Raw genomic sequence first — 20950 nt, forward strand, 5'->3', positions numbered from 1 at the left:
AAATAGCATAAGACAACAAACACAAACCTGATCGATTTCAGAAAGTTTTTTCTCTGTAATGGGAGCAAATATCACAAATCTGTTATGTAATTTGGACAAAATTGGACAACATTTGTAGGAGGAGGAGTAAAAAAGCTGTTTGTCATATACTTCAAAATGGTGGACAAGCAAAATTGTGGAAAATGAAAAAAAAAAGAGATTGTTGGAATCCGCATAAACCAAAGAACGCAAAGACACCAACAAAATAATGTCAAAATGCTGGTCTTGGCGAGTATTCACGTAAACACAGTGAGTTATGTTTTAAGTTAACTTGAACAGTTGAAAAAGAAACACATGTGTAACAGTATAATGGATTTGTGTGTGAGGTCTTAAAGTGAAAGCAGCCTGCGGCCAAATTATGAGCTAATACTAAAAAAATCTATAAGCATTTTTTTCCCCATGGTATCAATGCCAAGTTTATGGCCAGTGAAAATGCTGAGTGGCTAATAACTTTGGAAAACCACTAGCCACAGTGGCTGGTGAGCAAAAAATAAATAAAAGCCATGAAATCTGAAAAATGTAATAACCTGTAGGTGGCGCTGTCACCAGAATTGCCAGGGTAAATCAAAAAAAAAAAAAATATATATATACAGTGCTATGCATAAGTTTAGACACCCATGCTAAAGTTGACTAAAAAGAGGAATAAAAAATCATCTTTTGGAAATTGAACTTAATGCCTTAATTTAAAAAATTTGGAAAAATCCAACCTTTAAGGACACCAATTTTCTTTGTGAATGAATAATGTATCGTAAATAAATAAATGTTCTTCCTTAAAATACAGGGTGCATAAGTTTGGACACCCCTATGTTAAATTCCCATAGAGGCAGGCAGATTTTTATTTTTAAGTATTTTTTTTATTTATTTTTTTAGGATACTATGCATCCTGATAAAGTTCCCTTGGCTTTTGGAATTAAAATAGCCCCACATCATCACACAGCCTTCACCATACCTAGAGATTGGCATGGGGTACTTTCCATAAGATCATCTCTCAATGCAAATCAAACTAGCTATTAGGCTAACTGAAATAAAACCATGCCAATCTCTAGGTATGGTGAAGGCTATGTGATGATGTGGGGCTATTTTAATTCCAAAGGCCAAGGGAACTTTATCAGGATGCATAGTATCCAAAAAAAAAATAAAAAAAAAATACTTAAAAATAAAAATCTGCCTGCCTCTATGGGAATTTAACATAGGGGTGTCCAAACTTATGCACCCTGTATTTTAAGGAAGAACATTTATTTATTTACGATACATTATTCATTCACAAAGAAAATTGGTGTCCTTAAAGGTTGGATTTTTCCTAATTTTTTAAATTAAGGCATTAAGTTCAGTTTCCATTTTTAGTTCATATCCTTTTTAGTCAACTTTAGTATGGTGTCTAAACTTATGCATAGCACTGTATATATATATTCAGCACTTTAATATTTTAAAGTCATTTATGTTAAGTCATTTAATGTCATAATTTATTTATTTGTTCATGAAAATGTTCCACCCACTTTTGATCCTTAAAATGAAAAAAAAAAAAAAAAAAAAATTATGTTATATGACTTTTACAATCTATTGCTGAAATTTACTCGGGCACATTTTCATTACAAAAAAAATGACAAACACTTTTTCGAATGGGCACTAAATGTGCCACCATTTATAAATTATATCACTTGTTACAAAAATGTGTAAAGGCCTTTTCACACATTTTTTTTTATGTGACCAAATAAAACAAAACACATTCATAAGCATGTTTTCATATCAAAACTTTTGTACACCAATTTGGTGTGAACAACGAATCATTAAAGTTTGATATTTTGAACTCAGGTGTGAAAGACTTCATAGAAACGCATTGTTTTGTTTAAATCACTGAACACATTTGAATTGACTTGGTGTGAATAAAGTCCAGTTAAAGGACTCTTTGCAAGATCTTTGATCTTTTGATCTTTATTTATTTTGTGTGTCTGTTTTCTCCACAGAGGCGTCTATTCTAAGCTATGATGGCAGTATGTATATGAAGGTGGTGATGCCGACGGTAATACACACAGAAGCAGAGGACGTGTCTCTGCGGTTTATGTCCCAGCGTGCCTTTGGCCTGTTGATGGCTGCCACATCACGTGAGTCCGCAGACACACTGCGACTAGAGCTGGACAGCGGCCGTGTCAGACTGACCGTCAATTTAGGTATTGTATTCTGCTATATTTGACATTCTCTCTCTCTCTACCATTCTCTCTTCCTCGATCGTCCGTTATTTATTATATTTGCAAGTTACTGGATGTTATCATCTCTCTTACACTACAACTAAACTGTTGTTATTTTGTTGTTCTGCATGGATTGCTCCAGTTTGTTTTTCGTTCTCTTGCTTTGTCATCGGGCGCTCTCTCATCATTGTCTCACGTAACCTCTGACCTCATGATCGAAGCAACACATCTGCGCCAGTCATTCTCATACACATGCTCATTGATTTACTTGCATTGGAGAAACAATGGTTTAAAAATCTGAGTAATTTGATTATTTAAAATCTTATGTAATGAAAGCAGCATTTATATTGGGGCTGGGCGATATAGCTAAATCTATCTATCTATCTATCTATACATATATACACACATATATATATATATATATATATATATATATATATATATATATATATTAGGGCTGGGCGATATATCGCATGACATTGTTAGGCGCATCTCGTCAGTAAAGCCGGTTCCTTGATTAGTAGTAAATCGCCATCACCTGCTTTCAGATGGAGCGGCATTCACTACAAAGAGCCGTAGTTAACTGACAAGCTGAGCCATATCGCATTAATATCGCGGACGTATATCGCCTGCGATAATTAATGCGATATGGCTCAGCTTGTCAGTTAACTACGGCTCTTTGTAGTGAATGCCGCTCCATCTGAAAGCAGGTGATGGCGATTTACTACTAATCAAGGAACCGGCTTTACTGACGAGATGCGCCTAACAATGTCATGCGATATATCGCCCAGCCCTAATAAATATATATATTATGTCTATCTGTCTGTCTTCGGTGAAAAAAGTTTGTGAAAATCTTTTCTTTCTTTTTTTTTTCAAATAATAAAGTTGTTTTTCATGTTTCAGATTGTTTTTACAAAATGAAAACAAGAAAGAATTCTAATCACTTTAATTAAAATTATTCTGTTTTGCATTTTTCTATTTTAATAATTTTTTTGCCCATCCTACAAATGATAAACATACAATATTTATCAAAAAGTTCTTTGTAAACTTTTTGACACAAGGAATGGGTGTTAAACTGGCCTACTGGCACAGACAAGAAAAACATGCTAAAGTCATAGTGATATACACATATATACATATACATATAAAATATATCACCCAGCCCTAAATGATATGCTGTGGACAGGACTGTCTCTTGTGATACTTTTTCAGTATTTGTGTCTGCTGTTTTTCTTATGGTAAGGTGGTTTTAACAGTCAGGTGCACATCTGCACAACAATTTTTGTCACGTTATCAGGAAAATATGTATCCATCCCCATCCCTCGCTCTTATCGGCATTTATCATGCCTTGTTTAAAGATGGTACTCACCCCTTCAACGGCCTTTAGCCTGCGGCCCTGTAAGCAAACAGCCCGAGACCAGAGCATCCAGCACACCTGCAGCTTGTGGCCACAACACACACACACACACACACACACACACACACACACACACACACACACACACACACACACACAGACACAGACACAGACACAGTCATTTCTACTAACATCCACCCATATGCACACCATGTCCAGATGGAAGAAAGGGCCAGATGATCCATATCTTAAATATATTGCAACATCAAAATTAAAAGTAATTTCAGTCAATTCAATAGTCAAATCAATTAGTTTCAGTGCTACAATTTGTCATTTTCCATTCATACACTTAGTGTAAATAACAACCAGAACATTCAGTATCCATTGCACTAGTTCAGTATATTGTCTTAATTGAGATGACTGTCTGTTTTTTTTTTATTATTATTTTTTTATATGAAGAACATGCTACAAGTTTGTGTGGTGCTGGTGCTTTTTGGACCGAGGCTGTTTGCTCCCACTTTTCTGTTGTGGTTGACGGCACATGATAAAAATGGCCATATGGATTCCAGCCCAGATAACAGTTCCAGTTATCATAAAAAACTGCAGTTCTCTGTCTAATTCCTCTTACAGTTGGTGACCAGTAATTTGGAAGATATAAAGAAAGACAAAGAATACCCAGGTTGATGAATCCATTTGGCTTAAAGCAGGCAGCCATTTTAAATGGATTATTACTATATTCATTAAAATTTGGCTAGTCTGGATGCTCAAAATGAGAGACAAAAAGAACAATATTTAGATACAGCCAAAATGTTTTGAATTTTGTAGAAATCTTCCTTAAGAATGGTTTACTTATAATTGTCTCTGCATGTTAAGCTACATGTTAATAATAACACAAATATACACATTTAACATAGATACGTTGGATCAAATTGGCAAAACGAGTTACAGTATATCAGACAATATTGTCCAGAATGCTCAAACAGCTGTTGGAAAAGAGTCCAGAATGGCCGCCGCTTCATGTGCTCGTCCCCAGAAGGTGGTGTTTCTGTTGTTGGATGTCTGCAGCTGTATCCTTGAAGGATGCGATTTCATCTGTCACTTGTTCTTCCCCATCTAGACTGTGGCAGGATAAACTGTAACACCAGTAAGTCTTTATTCAGTTTGTTCTACTCATTTCTTAACCTGTTGTATTTTTTTTAGATGAATGCTGTAAGAAACTCAGTCCTTAGCTAATGAAATTATGTGTTATTTATTTCCCATATACAGTCAAAGTATTAGCAAATGTTTTAAACAGTGTTGCTAACCTACACTAGCATTTAAAAGTTTGGACTCAATCGTATGCATTCTTTAATATAATCTGGACATATTTTAGATTAGTAGTAAATTCATCAAAGCTATGATATAACACAAATAGAAGTATGGCAAAGTGTTGCATAAATCAAAATTATTTGAATTTCTCCAAATTTAACACTATTTGCCCAGAATATCTAGCTTCATGAGGTGTATCATGGTATGCTTTTAAATGATGTTTTATTAACAAAGTTCGGGAGGAGCACGTTCAAATAATCAAGCAATCAATCAATCAATCAACTCATCAAACAATTACCATGTCTACCCTATCAGCATGAGAGGAAGCATATATATATATTCACTCTGTCAACTCACCTAACTTCCTTGACAGTTTTCAGCATCCCTCCACCACCCCGACTCCTCACTCTTGGCTTGTTCTTTCACAGCCAGGAATACGGGGGGAGTACTCTGGGTTCGGGCCAAATACCGAGCCCGGAGCCCTCTCCTCGGACAGCACGCCAAATACGCATTTATTCTATCTGACTTATTTGTAAGTGTGAACTCGTGAAACAGCCCTAAATAACTTCTCTCGTGTGCTCAACATTTTTCATTCACTGCTCCACAGCTCAAACTTTCTTGAAATGTTACATTTCAGTTTTAGTGTCTTAAGCTGTGTCCGAAACCGCTCCCTATCCACTATATATAGTGCACTACATAAAATATAAAGAGACAATACTATATAGATTTATATAAATAAGTAAAAATTGTTTTATATCATTTATTATTATTAAAAGTTGAATGCGTTTGACTAACAGTAATAAATACATAAAATGATGTACACGTGTTAATGTGTGTTTATTCTTGTTTGCAGTTTTTTAATAGTATGTAATGATTATGAACACAAATTAAGCATAACAAACGGTCTAAGCCTTTAAATCAAAGGGTTTTTAAGTATATGAGAAAGCTAAATTAATAAAGTCCAAACTTTTGATTGGTAGTGTACATCCTTGTCCATGTTTTATATGCTGTTAAAATGTTAATATTTAAGCTTCTTTTTTTAAAAAAAATAATGCAATTTTTTAAAATATTGTAATGCTCTTCTGAAAAAATATAACTGCTCTTACTCATCTAAAAGTCTCCCGTTCCTCATCCCATTCTTTAGCAGAGATTTGTGAGGTTGTTCCCCCTATTTATTTATTTTTCCTGTGGAGCACAAATGTCTGGTCTCAGAAGTAAAATCCCATTCATTTTCTCCAGAAAGAAATAGATTTTAATCAAATTAATACTTGCCTACCATAAGTTCTGAGGTTTTGTAGAAAGTTGTTTTGATTTTATCTTCAACAACCCAGCAATCAGATTGTTGTTAACATTGAAAATGTTAACAAAATAAATTGGGCTCAGCTGTAATGGTTTACTTCCGTAAAGCATTGCAAAATACATAATCAAGTTACTATTTCTACGCACTTAATCAAACATTGATATTGTCAATAAAAGTGATTACATTTAAGTAAACTTACATTGGTAACACTACAATAAGGTTTCATTAGTTAACATTATTACACGGCTCTGTGAATACTTGATTCTGATTGGTCAATCGCGCCACCCACCGGTATGTTATTCCCAGATAACAACCATTGAAAACAGAAACACTGGCTCATCCGGGTTACTGAAGTCAGCAGCGCTATACGCTTGCTAGGAAAGTTTTTTCTTCGTGGAAATTTTACATTTGGTGAACTAATAAAATATTAAAACTCAGTCGAATCAATATTTTATATACAGTTATTTAATTATGCCATCCATTATCGTGGACTCGCTCTCTCTTGTTTCATACAAGCGCAGCTGCTGCCATTTTGTGACTATTGTTTTGTACACTGTTGGATTATGAGATACAAACAGGTATGATTTTAAAAGAGTTTAATCTGAAATCAATATCTCTCATCTCCATAATTATTTATGTAGTAAAATGCTGTGGAATAAGCGGTATGACTATACCGTATCTCTTAAATGTCTGTCTAGTTTGAACTTGCTGCGCTAGCAACTGCTTTCTTTGCGGAAGCTTCGCGTTTAAAGTGCTAATAAAATTCTTAGACTCAGATCAATATTTTGTGTCTAATTATTTACTTATGTGGCAAGTACCGTGTAACAAGCGGGAGAATGTACATCCAGCCGGTTGTTGATGGAATCCCCCAGCCCCCTCATCACCCTGTCGGGGGTTTATTTTTAGAGAGCAACCAGCTGGATGTACATTATCCCTACTTAACTACATTTGTTAACATGAACTAAAACTGCACTTTTGCAAAATTTATTAATCTTTGTGGATGTTAATTTCAGTATTTACTTATGCATTATTAAAGTCAAAAGTTGTATTTGTTAACATAAGTTAATGCACTGTGAAGTAACATGAACAAACAATGAACAACTGTATTTATATTAACTAAAATTAACAAAGATTATACAGTACAAATACAGTAACAAATATATTTCTCATGGTTAGTTCATGTTAGTTAATACATTAACTAATGAACCTTATTGTAAAGTGTTACCACATTTTTTTTAAATTATTATTATTTTTTATTGTATTTATTTATTTTGCTCTAATCAAATGTTGTAACATTATTCCGTTTTTAAAGCTGTTTTGCTTGGTTCATGACATGACACTACAGATGTTTTATTTTATTTTTAAATCTATAGAGAACATGTGAAAAATAAGTTTAGAAACAAGGCAGACTATCTTTGTTATGAAGAGGCAGGAATGAAGCGGAGAGAGAATCCATATGAAAGCATACTTTAATAGAACAAACAGAACACGGAACTCAGGACAGGAAACAGCTACAACGACCGACAAACAACAACTGAGGTTAATATACACAGGCAAACAAGCTAAACAAGATAACAAGGGGGCGGGGCTAATTAGAAACACCTGGGAGACTAATAAACGAGAAAAACTACAAAGGACTACAAAACATGGCACAGGACAGGAAATAAAAATCCACACAAGACAAGGGGAACACAAGACAGGAATCATGACATAGCCCCCCACTTAACGAGCGGATTCCAGACGCTCCTCAGCAAAACAGTCCAGGAGGGTGGTGGAGCGGAGGCGGACCCGGAGCTGGGGTGGAGGACCAGGCCCGTGGAGCGGAAGAGGGCCTGGAGATTGCGGCAAGACGGGAGGCCAGGGTGGAGCAGGCAGTGCAGGCGACCAGGGCGGAGCAGGCAGTGCAGACTACCAGGGCGGAGCAGGCAGTGCAGACGACCAGGGCGGAGCAGGCAGTGCAGACGACCAGGGCGGAGCAGGCAGTGCAGACGACCAGGGCGGAGCAGGCAGTGCAGACGACCAGGGCGGAGCAGGAAGTGCAGGCGACCAGGGCGGAGCAGGCAGTGCAGACGACCAGGGCGGAGCAGGAAGTGCAGGCGACCAGGGCGGAGCAGGCAGTGCAGACGACCAGGGCGGAGCAGGCAGTGCAGACGACCAGGGCGGAGCAGGCAGTGCAGACGACCAGGGCGGAGCAGGAAGTGCAGGCGACCAGGGCGGAGCAGACGGTTCAGGAGGCCAGGGAGGAGACGACCCTTCAGGCGGCCAGGGAGGAGACGAACCTTCAGGCGGCCAGGGCGGAGACGACCCAGAGACGACTGAACCGTCTGGATCGGCAGACGTGACGTGAACAGTCTCTGGATCGGCAGACGTGACGTGAACAGTCTCTGGATCGGCAGACGTGACGTGAACAGTCTCTGGATCGGCAGACGTGAACAGTCTCTGGATCGGCAGACGTGGCGTGAACAGTCTCTGGATCGGCAGACGTGACGTGAACAGTCTCTGGATCGGCAGACGTGAACAGTCTCTGGATCGGCAGACGTGGCGTGAACAGTCTCTGGATCGGCAGACGTGACGTGAACAGTCTCTGGATCGGCAGACGTGACGTGAACAGTCTCTGGATCGGCAGAAGTGACGTGAACAGTCTCTGGATCAGCAGACGTGACGTGAACAGTCTCTGGATCAGCAGACGTGACGTGAACGGTCTCTGCAGACATGACGTGAAGAGACCCAGGCTCGGCAGGCATGACGTGAAGAGACTCAAGCTTTGCAGGCATGACGCGAAGAGACTCAGGCTTTGCAGGCATGACGCGAAGAGACTCAGGCTTTGCATGCATGACGCGAAGAAGCTCCGGCTCGGCAGATGTGGCAGCAGGCATCCTGGGGATAAGAACCAGGCGTAGACGCCTACTTGGCTGGAGATTACCATTTAAAGCTGCTGGATTCATCGTTTGGTCGGTCGTTCTGTTATGAAGAGGCAGGAATGAAGCGGAGAGAGAATCCATATGCAAGCATAGAACAAACAGAACTCAGGACAGGAAACAGCTACAGTACAACAACCGACAAACAACAACTGAAGCACAGAGGTTAATATACACAGGCAAACAAGCTAAACAAGATAACAAGGGGGCGGGGCTAATTAGAAACACCTGGGAGACTAATAAACGAGAAAAACTACAAAGGACTACAAAACATGGCACAGGACAGGAATTAAAAATCCACACAAGACAAGGGGAACACAAGACAGGAATCATGACAATCTTAGTCTGCAGTCATTGTAACACTCCACTGAGTAACAGTTCGATAGTGTTCTGTGTGAATCAAAATAGTCTTCCTAGTCTTCCTTCGCTTGTGGCTTCAGAGCACCAAATCATCCATTGAGTCACATTCACATCTGAGGAGGTCTCATTGAAGACATTTGTTCACTATTAAGTATAATTGTCATAATGAAGGGAAAAGACTTTGTGTCTCTATAAATGACAGAGAAAAACAAATGTATTGCTAAATTAAAGTAATTTGCTATAAAGTAATCTTAATGTGGTGTAATTTAATTACCATTATTGCTCAAGTGTTACGTCACCATCAACCTTAAACTAACTTAAATAACTATAAAAACTCTAAACTTGTGTAGATGTGTATAAACACACAGGGCAGGTCATTTAGAGAGTCGTCTTTGTAGAGCTTGTTTCAATTAAAGGTTGTTGTTTATTAAGCTAATTCTCCAATTAAAAGCACAATGGATGTAAAGAAAGAGGTAATACAGTGCTGATTAACCATTTTAATTCTACAGTGCATTTAGAGGGGCACTTTGCCTCATGCTCGATAATTTGAAGTCTGAAAAATCTATATATTTGAGCAGCTTATGTTAATGGTGCCAAATAAATCTGTACAACAATCAGTGCTTTGGACTAATTCTACTCAATCTTTATTAGTATATTTGTATGAGTGCACTCTTAAAAAATAAATACCTACTTCTACGTTTGGAGTGGATTACTAGCATATAGCACATATAGGGCACATAGCACTACAGATTACTAGCATACTAGTATACTTAAAGGGTTAGTTCACCCAAAAATGAAAAGTATCCCATAATTTACTCACCCTCAAGCCATCCTAGGTGTATATGACTTTCTTCTTTCAGATTGGAAGAGCCAGGATATTTTTTTTAATATAACTCTGATTGTGTTTGGCTGACTTGAGGGTGAGTAAATTATAGGATAATTAAATTTTTTGGGGTGTGCTAACCCTTTAACATTTCTGCAGAATGGATATGCTGTTCCACACATACCTCAGCCATACTTTGGTTTTGTTTCATGTTTTCACCTTTTTTGAGTAACAGCAGTTTAAATAGTTGATTTGATACTTAACTGACTTATCACTGAATTATTGACTTTCTCAATGTACCTCACTTAAAATATTTTTGTGGTCTATCATCTTTATGACAGAAGTTTGAAAATGCATACCAATTTTTTTTTTTTTTTCTCACATATGAGTGTGTGACCTTTACACATGGTATGATTTATTAAAATGATGAGAAGCCAGAAATTTGATTTGCAATGCTAGTGTGTGTAAACACTAACTGACACACATCATTCTCAGGTAAAGGCCCAGAGACATTGTATGCTGGCCAGAAAGTGAATGACAATGATTGGCACTCAGTCAGAGTGATGCGGCGGGGTAAAAACCTCAAACTCATGGTGGATGATGATGTGGCAGAAGGTACGAATGCAGTATAAACTTAACAGACCATAAGTATCTGCCCCCTATATAATGCATTAGTCCATCACTTACTAATCACTTTACCAAGACTTCCTACTCTTCTTTCACAGGTCAGATGAATGGTGACCACACTCGGCTGGAGTTCAGTAACATTGAGACCGGGATTCTGACAGAACGGCGCTTTGCCTCCACGGCTCCATCCAACTTCATTGGTCACCTGCAAGGCCTGAAGTTCAACGGCCTTTTCTACATCGACATGTGCAAGAATGGGGACATCGACTTCTGTGAGCTAAATGCTCGTTTTGGCATGCGCTCCATTGTGGCCGATCCTGTTACCTTCAAGACCAAAGGAAGCTATCTGGGTCTTGCTACCCTCCAGGCATATAGCACCATGCACCTGTTCTTTCAGTTCAAAACCACCTCGGGTGACGGATTCATTCTCTTCAACAGTGGAGACGGGAATGATTTTATTGCCGTGGAGCTTGTCAAAGGGTGAGTGGAAGAAGAGGGTTCAAAGTACCAATTTCCAGTTTTTATATGGCTATTTTATTGAGGTTGACAGGTAAGGCTGGGAATCTATCCCATAAAGAATCCATTCTGAGGAGTTGGGAGGAACATGGCTAAAAGTGTGCTCATTTTATAGAATCCAGGGGCCTTATTCACAAAACATCTTAAGGCTAAAAGTAGCTCCTAACTTGCTGATTTAGGAGACACTCTTAAAAATTATGGGCTTGTCAGTCCCATTTTTTTGGACTCCTAAATTTTTGCTCTAAGAGTATTTCACAAACCATTTTAGAGCTAAATCTGTGAAAAGTTAGAGGTAGATAAGAGGACTCTTAAGTCACTAAATCACAAACTATAATATAATATAATATAATATAATAATGTTAATAATGAATTTTTATAATGCGCTTTTCTTAAGACGGGGACACACTTAATGACTGTAAGGCCGATTATGAATGTAATTTGATACTTACGACTGATCATGCCAAAACGCGCCAGAGACAGTTGCGTTCAGTCAGTGTTCACAGTCAGAGTTTAAAATCTGCTGCAGTCGTTGGAAACGGTCTGTAAGTGTTCAGTTCAGTCTTAGAATGTTTCAGCTAGTCGTTAAGTGTGTCCCCGGCACTAAACCCAAAGTAGTAAAATAAAACAAAAAGCAACAGTAAGAAGAATACAAAAGTAAATTAAATACAACTTTAAATAACTGTGTCTTAACCAACTTTTTAAAGTGTTCCAAAGTTGATGCATTTCTGATGGTGAGAGGGAGCTCATTCCATAACCTGGGGGCTTTAAATGAAAAAGCTCTTTCCCCCACGATCTTAAGTTAACATGAAGGCTGATGAAGTAAAAGAGAGTTGGCAGAACGGAGATGAAAAAGGAGTGTATAATTACACTAATATGATTGCAAAGATAGCTGGTGCAGTCTAATGTAGTGCTTTATATGTTCAAACTAGAATTTTAAAATCAATCCTACCATTAATAGCACATGAGCAGCAGAATTTTGAATATACTGTAGCTTGCTTAGAGATTTAGCTGGAAGGCCAGAGAACAAGGCATTACAAAAATCTAACCTAAACGTAATGAAGGCATGTACAGTATAAGCCTTTCTGCATCAGCAAAAGAGAGAAAAGTTCTAAGTCGTGCAATGTTCCTGTCAGGGTTTGAAATTAACACCCGCCAACCCACCAAATGCGGGTAAAAATCAACTGGGGTGGGTAACACTGTCAAATCACTAGCCAATTTGGCATGTTACTTTTTATGTTTACTCACTTCGTGGAAGTTCGTGTAAGACAAATCTGCACTGATTTAACGCAAATACTCAACTCGTGAGTCATCATGAGACTGTATATTAAATACAGCGAATTGTGCAGAATCTGCTCATATCTGGCTTACTTGAACATAACCATCACTACGCAACAAAAAACAGCGCGCTTGAAAAAAAGCATTTGGTTAACAAAAAGACATTGTTATTTTCCAGCATCCTACATTTTTTGATGTTCTTTGTACTGACTGTAGGAGATGGCTGGATAACAGGATTTTGTTTGAATAAGAAATGAATGTATGAAATCCAAATGTTATATATATATATATATATATATATATGTGTATACAGTCATGGTCAAAATTGATGGCACCCCTGATAAATATGATAAAAAATGGCTATAAAAAATAAATCTGCATTGTTTATCCTTTTGATCTTTCATTAAAAAAATTCACAAAAATCTAACCTTTCATTGAAGTAAAAGAACTGAAAGTGGGGGTAAATCACATTATAAAATAAATGTTTTTCTCCAAAACACGCTGGCCATAATTGTTGGCACCCTGTTATTAAATACTTTCAGTTTAATGGTTCAGTTTAGGGGACTGGACGGTCATGGCAGATGCTTCATTTTGTGCTCAGTTACCCATTTTTGTGTTGATTTTGATGTTTGTTTTGGACCGTTGTCCTGATGGAAGATCCAACCACGGCCCATTATAAGATTTCTAGCAGAGGCCGTCAGGTTTTGATTTTTTATCTGTTTGTACTGTATTTGCTAGAATCCATAATACCATGTATCTGAATAAGATGTCCAGGACCTCCAGCAAATAAATAGGCCCACAACATATAAGATCCAGCAGTATATTTAACCGTAGGCATGGGGTACTCTTCATCCCTGGTTTGCACCAAACACATCTGCTGGGTTTGCTGCCAAAAAGCCCTTTTTTTTGTTTCATCTGACCACAGAATCCGGTCCCTTTTGAAGTTCCAGTCGTGTCTGACCACTGAATATGCTGGAGTTTGTTTTTGGAGGAGCGAGGAGGATTTTTCTTGAAACCCTCCCAAACAACATGTGGTGATGTAGGGGTTGTTTGATCTTTTTTTTTATAGGCTTTCTGACACCCAAGACTCAACTAATCTCTGCAATTCTCCATCTGTGATCCTTGAAGAGTCTTTGGCCACTCAAACTCTCCTCCTCACTGTGCATTAAGACAATATAGACACACGTCCTCTTCCTGGCAGATTCGTAACATCTTTAGTTGATTATAACTTCTTAATTATTGCCCTGATGGTCAAAATGGGGATTTTCAATTCTTTAGATATTTTCTTACAGCCACTTTCTATTTTGTGATGCTCAACAATCTTTTGCTGCACATCAGAACTATATTCTTTGGTTTTACTCATTGTGATGGATGATGAAGGGAATTTGGCCTTTGTGTTTCCTCATATTTAAAATCCTGTGAAACAAGAAGTCATAGCTGGACAATTTTATGTTCCTAGTCACCCTGGTGTGCTTAAAAATGTAAATATTAATGGGAATATACTTCAGAGATATTTTTCTCATAAAAAATTCTAGGGGTGCCAACAATTATGGCCAGCGTGTTTTGGAGAAAAACATTTATTTCATAATGTGATTTACCCCCCAATTTAAATTCTTTTACTTCAATGAAAGGTTAGATTTTTGCAAATTTTTTGAAGGAAAGATCAAAAGGATAAACGATGCAGATTTATTTTTTACAGCCATTTTTTATCATATTTATCAGGGGTGCCATCAATTTTGACCATGACTGTATATATATATATATATATATATATATATATATATATATATATATATATATATATATATATAATTATTATTATTATTTTTTTATTTTTTTATTTTTTTGGCTAGTAGAAGTTCTGAATGGCCGGTAACTTAAGAAGGGAGGAGATGGCTGGATAACAGGATTTTGTTTGAATAAGAAATGAATGTATGAAATCCAAATTTTATATACTGTATATATATATTAGGGCTTTGACTTTTGCCCAAAAATCATATTCGAAGTTCGTTTGCTTATTAATATTAATATTCGAATATTTTCGAATATTTATTAATAATATTTTGACGGAGACAGCATGGAGTCGATTCTGGCCTGCCTCGCCCCCGATCCCGATCCCTCCCCCTCCCCCCTTGCGAGTAGCCGCCACTGTACCAATAAGCATCAGTTTAGTTTTGGAGCTGTTCAATTCCAGGAAGTTATTCTGCATCCAGATTCTAATCTCTACTAGATTAAATGCATTCAATATTTTGATTTATAGATTTTAATCTGCGATGACATAACATTAAAGTTAATTTATGTACAGGAAAAATGCATTGAATGATGAAGAATAAAACATCAAGTTTGGCCCGATAGCCTTGTGGGTAGCTCTGGTGACCCGAGTTCGAGTTCCAGCTCGTAGACCTTTCCCAATCCCATCCCCCCTTTCTCTCTTCCACTTCACTTCCTGTCTACTCACTGTCCTATCATAATAAAAAGGCAAAAGCGCCAAAAATAAATCTTTAATAAATATATAAGAAAATAATGTCATATTACCTGTGGCAGTTATTTCACGAGTTCACACTTAAAAATGATTGAACAGTAAAGGAGTAAAATAAGCATATTTAGCGTGCTCTCCGATCGGATCGGGACCAGAGTTTTCCCCGTTTCCCTGGCTGGGAATAGGAATTCTTAGTGGTAAGATAAAATGTTCTGTGAACACGGCCCCAGATTATCAAACTACTACATGGCCCAGAAGACCTTGAATAGCTAATGTTGAGGAAATTGATTCATTCCAATGATGCATATCTTTTGAATATGTTCACTGAAATGATTTGTTCATGTTCACTGACTGATTCATTCATTGAGTCTTGCTGTAATATACGTCATTACATTAGTAGGAGGAAAAGCTAGGATTTTGTTTCAGCTTAGTGACACAAATCTTTTAAATCTGTTCTCCAAACAGATTTGCTCTCATCAGCAAATGGCGACCAGTGAGTGAGAGAAATAATACTGATGACCAAAACACCATATCAGCACTGAGTTAAAACAGATTTAAAAACGATTGATCAAAATGATACGAGAGTTAAGTGAACAAAAGACCATTCAATTGTTGCAAATGTTATATTACAGAGGATTTCACCTTAGCTTCCAGAGGGATCTCAGACTTGTAATAAGATGTTTAAAAAAAAGTCTAAAATTGACTTGATTAATATGGATGAAAAAACTGAAAACAGAATCGATTCAAAAAGTTCTGGAATCAGCCAACCCTATTGAGCTGTACTTTAAGCATACATGTTGGTCTCTCTCTGTTACTAATACCAAATAGGTTTAAAATATAATTCATTAGACCAAGTTAGCGGAAAGAATCATCAAAAAGTAAAACTTACATAAATCGTCTTCATAAAATCTAAATGTTTTAGTTTACTGTCTATCATATTGTGCACAAATCATCAGCAAACATTCTGAAGAAAAATACCTTTGATTTGTTTTGACAATCTTTCATCAAAGTACTAAAATTGTTATGCTTCGGAAAGTTTTTTTTTTTTTTTTAAATGTATATGTAACCAGGACTGTGCAGGCAGAGGAAAAATAATGTTGACCCAATATAATCAAACCTTCTTTATTTAATAAAATCAAGGTTGGATAAAATTGAGTCCCACTGTAATGGTGACTGTTTTAGTAAAAACAGGATGTTGGATCCAAATGCAGCAGATGGTTTATTAAAACATGATAACAGAAGTAAATCTAGGCCGGAACAAGATAAATCAAAACAACAGGAACTAAAACAAACACCGTACATCCACATAAGGCCAACACCAGTTGCCCGTTGCATGAAGCCGCTTTCAATTGCTCCCCAGGCAAGTCTTAGATTAGTTTGAGCAAACTTTGTTTTTTAGCGGGTTTTATTCTGGGTTTGAGACCAATCAGTACAGTGAACTGGACCTTCAGTGTACAGTGACGTGTATCTGATGCAATAAAGCCACTCCCCCTGTATCTCTCGCTTCAAATTAAAGCAGTTTAGAGTGAAAGAATTTTAGAGACAAATTTGCCTATGTGAATTTACCCATTGCTGTACGCCACACTTTTAGGTCCTCACACTTATTTAAACCAGGTCAAATTTTTATGGATTTGGCAAATTCACTGTTTGTTTTACTTGCTTCAGACAAAGAACACGAGAAACACTGGGGTAGTATTTATGGTGCCTTCACGTGCTATGGTAATTATGGTAAATACCAAAAGCCGACGTGGAAAATGCACATGAACACCCCCTCATGTGGTATTTTCCACTGGGCAACTTGTAGAATATTTTGATGCACGAGTTGCCAAGATGAGATAACCTTTGACCTTTTCAAAATGGCGGAGAGCAACGCAAGAGTCGTGAATACTGTTAGCAGATAGTTTTTGTAGCCTATACAATGTTGTGTCATTAACAATTGTAATATAATGCGTTAACACTCAATTTTCAACTTCGCTGCAATTTCCTTGGTTCATATTTAATCATTTTATGTCGTTTTATTATTTTTTATTATTAAAGGTGCCTTATGCAACTTGGAGCCACCTATAGGCAATTAGTTGAATTACACTGGTAACGGTTACTAACGGAGTTTGATTGACAGCTTTGCTTCCCAGTAGGCGGAGACACTTTTTGCTTGCAGGCTGCAGTCAGACAGACCATCAGAGTTACACAGCTGAGACGGTAGGGTAGAGACTGGTGTGCAACCTGTGCGAGCAATATCAAATGTAAAGAATATGACTTAGCTCAAATGATTATAGGGAATCAAAATTATGAATCGGGTTGATTCATCTATATTCTTACAATATTAATAAATTATTGAAGCTGAAATTTAGACCCATTCGTATACATCAATGTTCAACTACAATGAATTATAATTCAATCATTAATATACCAAAAGGTCCCTCTTTCAGATCAATTAATCAGAATAATTTTAAGGGAAATTAATGTATTAATTAAACAGTTGTTTGTCCCGCAAACTGGTCGTAAAATTAATTCCATCAACTTCTCAACAAAATTATCTCTTTCTTATAATTCGAAGAAAGCTATATTTTCTCGCCATGGAAATTACTTTCTTGTTCTTATAAAATGTAGGTTACTTAACAGTAGCGCATTTGTAAAGCGTAGCTTGATCTTCGTTTCATTGACTTGTAAAATGAACACTTATACAGAGACAATCTAGGATATAATGATTTTTTAATAATTGGACTAATACATTGAACTAATGAATACAAAAATACTACAGTTTACACGAGTAAATATGTATGTACAGGACACGTAAACAAAATACAAGACTAAACGAGTAACGAACATGAGAGAGAGAGAGAGAGAGAGAGAGAGAGAGAGAGAGAGAGAGAGAGAGAGAGAGATCGGACAATGAGAGAGATGAGAGAAAGTGAAACTAACATGTGCGATCAAAGATCGATCACAGTTAGGCAAAGTCACAGGCAGGGTAACCTCGAGAGACAACAAGGAATCAAATCACCTTAAAAGTTCAATAAACTTATCTTGCAAAATGGTTCTCTTTGTTGCTGAAGAACGCCGAGTTCGTGCGTGTGTCCTAAGAGCAGCTGTGTGTGTTTCTTTAAGAAAGCAGGGCTTGCTTCGGTGTGCGCGGCCGCGGGATTTTCAAAAGAGTCTTTTTCTTTGAGTTGAAGTTGCTTGCTGCGTTTGCTTCGCTGAGTCCGAATACGAAAATAAAGAAAAGACTTAAAGAAAATAAAAGAAAAATTCATTCACGGAAACGATGAATGAATGCTCCCTAAACGGGAGCTATATGGGTCTTCTCGCTGATGAAGCGGGTTCGTAAAAGTGCTCACTCAAGAACTCTCTGAGTTGGTCTTTTATGGAAAAAGATGGGTTGACGCCTCTGTTCGCGCGAACAACCAATGAACGTCCAAAGATCTGAAGCGGGAAAAGTTCTTTGTCTCGGGGGCAACGCCCACTCGAATGAGTCATGAGGAGATGGGCTTTGAGCTGTTCGGCTCCCAAAATATGAAAAAGTGTAAAATAATGCATATTACTTCATTCTGCTATCGGAATTCGACTCCGTTAGATTGAGAGAATTTCAGAGATATGAAACTTGTCATAGGAAGATTTTAGGAACACCAAGTTACATAAGATATGCGTAATTAAAAACATTTTAAAGTTACATGGCTAGAAATAAGGTTTACCCAAAATGTGTTGTACACTAGCTACAAATGGAGATGAAACTTAAGGAACTAAACACGGTACACACCTGATTTGTCTAACCTTATTACCAAAGTTTACCAGGATACACAAACTACACCACGTAAAAGAAAAATTATGAGATGGGAAATTACATCCATGTTTACATTTCTTTAGTGGTTATACATCTAGAAAATGTAGAATTTAAGTAGGAGGAAAGATTAACACTTTAATTCTGCTCCACTCCTAAAAGCTCCGTTGCTTGACATTCCGTTAGGCAATAAAACAAAGTGGGTGGGGGGAAGGCAATTTGCCAGAGAATGTTAGTGAACATTCTCTAACTAAAACACTATTGATTAAAGAATACATTTCGAAACCACATCTCTGTTATAAAGCAAAACTAATCACACATGCATAATGTAATTGTATTTATATTAAAGGATATTCTATCCTAATTCAAAACACAAAGGGATGTATGTGTGTGTGTGTGTGTGTGTGTGTATGATGTCACGTAGCAGGAGAAAGTTTCGTTATCTCTCTGTAGTCCAGAGAGGGGAAGGGGGTTTGGAATGTCTCTGAGGTGCAATTAGTGTCGTAAAAGTCCATTTGTCGCCGACTAGCTGGAGCCGAAGCATGATTTGCACTCACGAGTTCAAAGTGCACCAGCTTTTGTATTCAAGAACAAATGTTTTTAGCAACACAGAGTATTTGAATTTGTTAATTCAAACCACCGACGAATGATTCGATAGCCAATGTTGTTACACAAATATGCATTCCCCAGAGGTAAACTTTCATACTAGAATCAAAAGTTGAATGCTCCGACATTCGTTTGGATGGGGTAGAAGTAGATGGGCCCTTCTCATAACTACGGAAAACAGAATAAACATAAACAGCTCAACTAATCACGACGTCATCTGGACTATCCAGTACTGTACCAGGCATAGGGGATAAACAATATGCGTCTTTTGACCAACTTGCACAAGGCAAAATATAGCTAAAACTTCCGTGCAATTTATTACGTTTGGTCGACCAACCTGAACCCACAAAGCATATTTTTTACTTTCTCTTTTGCAGAGATCACAATGAATGTTTGCGAACATTAGGTTGTTACAATATTTTCCAGCAGCACATGGAATAAAGGAACGTCTGCTTGGACGTAATTTAGCTAGCTAACGTTTGCATAACGTTAGTTCTCATGTTGACCTACTCGCAGAAATAAATCCTACTCCTAAATCAATGTTATTATTTTTTTTATTTAATAAAGTAGGATCAGCTAACAAGAACAAATAATTTCAATATCTAGCAAAATAACAATCTAGCAGCAGTACATAGCTAGAGCACTCATTGACTAACTAGCTAACCTGATAAATTAGGTATTACATTACTGTACCTGTCCAATAGAAACGTGGCCAACTCTGCATCGCTCTTCAATCCAAATGCAAACTTCATCTGCCGCCATCTGACAAACGCCAAACCCAGATTTACTCTGGTTTTACTCCGGGCTTTATCCGATGCTCTCTTTGCATTGCTATATTTTCTTTTCTTATTTTTTTGGCAAGCTCCGTCGCTAGTAGGGCTTGCGTCCGCCATTACTTTAACAACATATTGGGCGTGTTTGTAACTCTTAGTGTACCTGCCCTCAAAGCCTGTCATTGGCTATCACCTCACACACACCCTTACAAATGTACACGCCCCAAAACGTCCCGACTCCAATATATGCTGGCTACCAAGGCAGTGGGGGGAATGTCAGTTCTGACACTCTGCCAGATACTATGTTTTAACGTTAGCTGATGACATATAAGGGTTATTATTGGATATTTTATTATGGAACAAGTTGCATAAGGCACCTTTAATTATGGTTTAATCATCAGAAAGCACCACATTTACGTTTTTTGTTTTGTTTTGTTTTTTTGTAAAGACAAAAAAGATACTCTACTGACACAGACCTTGCGGGTACTACATTACGACAACAAAAGTACTTGAACACAACACACTGGTAAATACCAGTTCACAAGTGGAAAATATCATCTTTTCCAGAGCACATGAAGGCAGCATTATACACAAGATACACAAGGGGC

The 20950-nt window shown here is 37.4% G+C and overlaps 1 protein-coding gene across 16 annotated transcripts in view; it reads left to right on the forward strand.

The window, feature by feature from the left end:
* The window catches only part of nrxn3b (neurexin 3b), an 812755-nt gene that overhangs the window by 376701 nt on the left and 415104 nt on the right, over nt 1-20950 (forward strand). For all 16 annotated transcript variants that reach the window (XM_079888939.1, XM_079888942.1, XM_079888947.1 and 13 more), the window contains 4 exons: nt 2004-2207; nt 4700-4726; nt 10787-10906; nt 11017-11398. In XM_079888939.1, coding sequence (XP_079745065.1) covers nt 2004-2207; nt 4700-4726; nt 10787-10906; nt 11017-11398 — 733 coding nt within the window. The remainder of the gene's footprint in view (nt 1-2003; nt 2208-4699; nt 4727-10786; nt 10907-11016; nt 11399-20950) is intronic.

The sequence above is a fragment of the Squalius cephalus genome, assembly GCF_949319135.1.
Source record: "Squalius cephalus genome assembly, chromosome: 12".
In the NCBI taxonomy this organism is placed as follows: Eukaryota; Metazoa; Chordata; class Actinopteri; order Cypriniformes; family Leuciscidae; genus Squalius; species Squalius cephalus.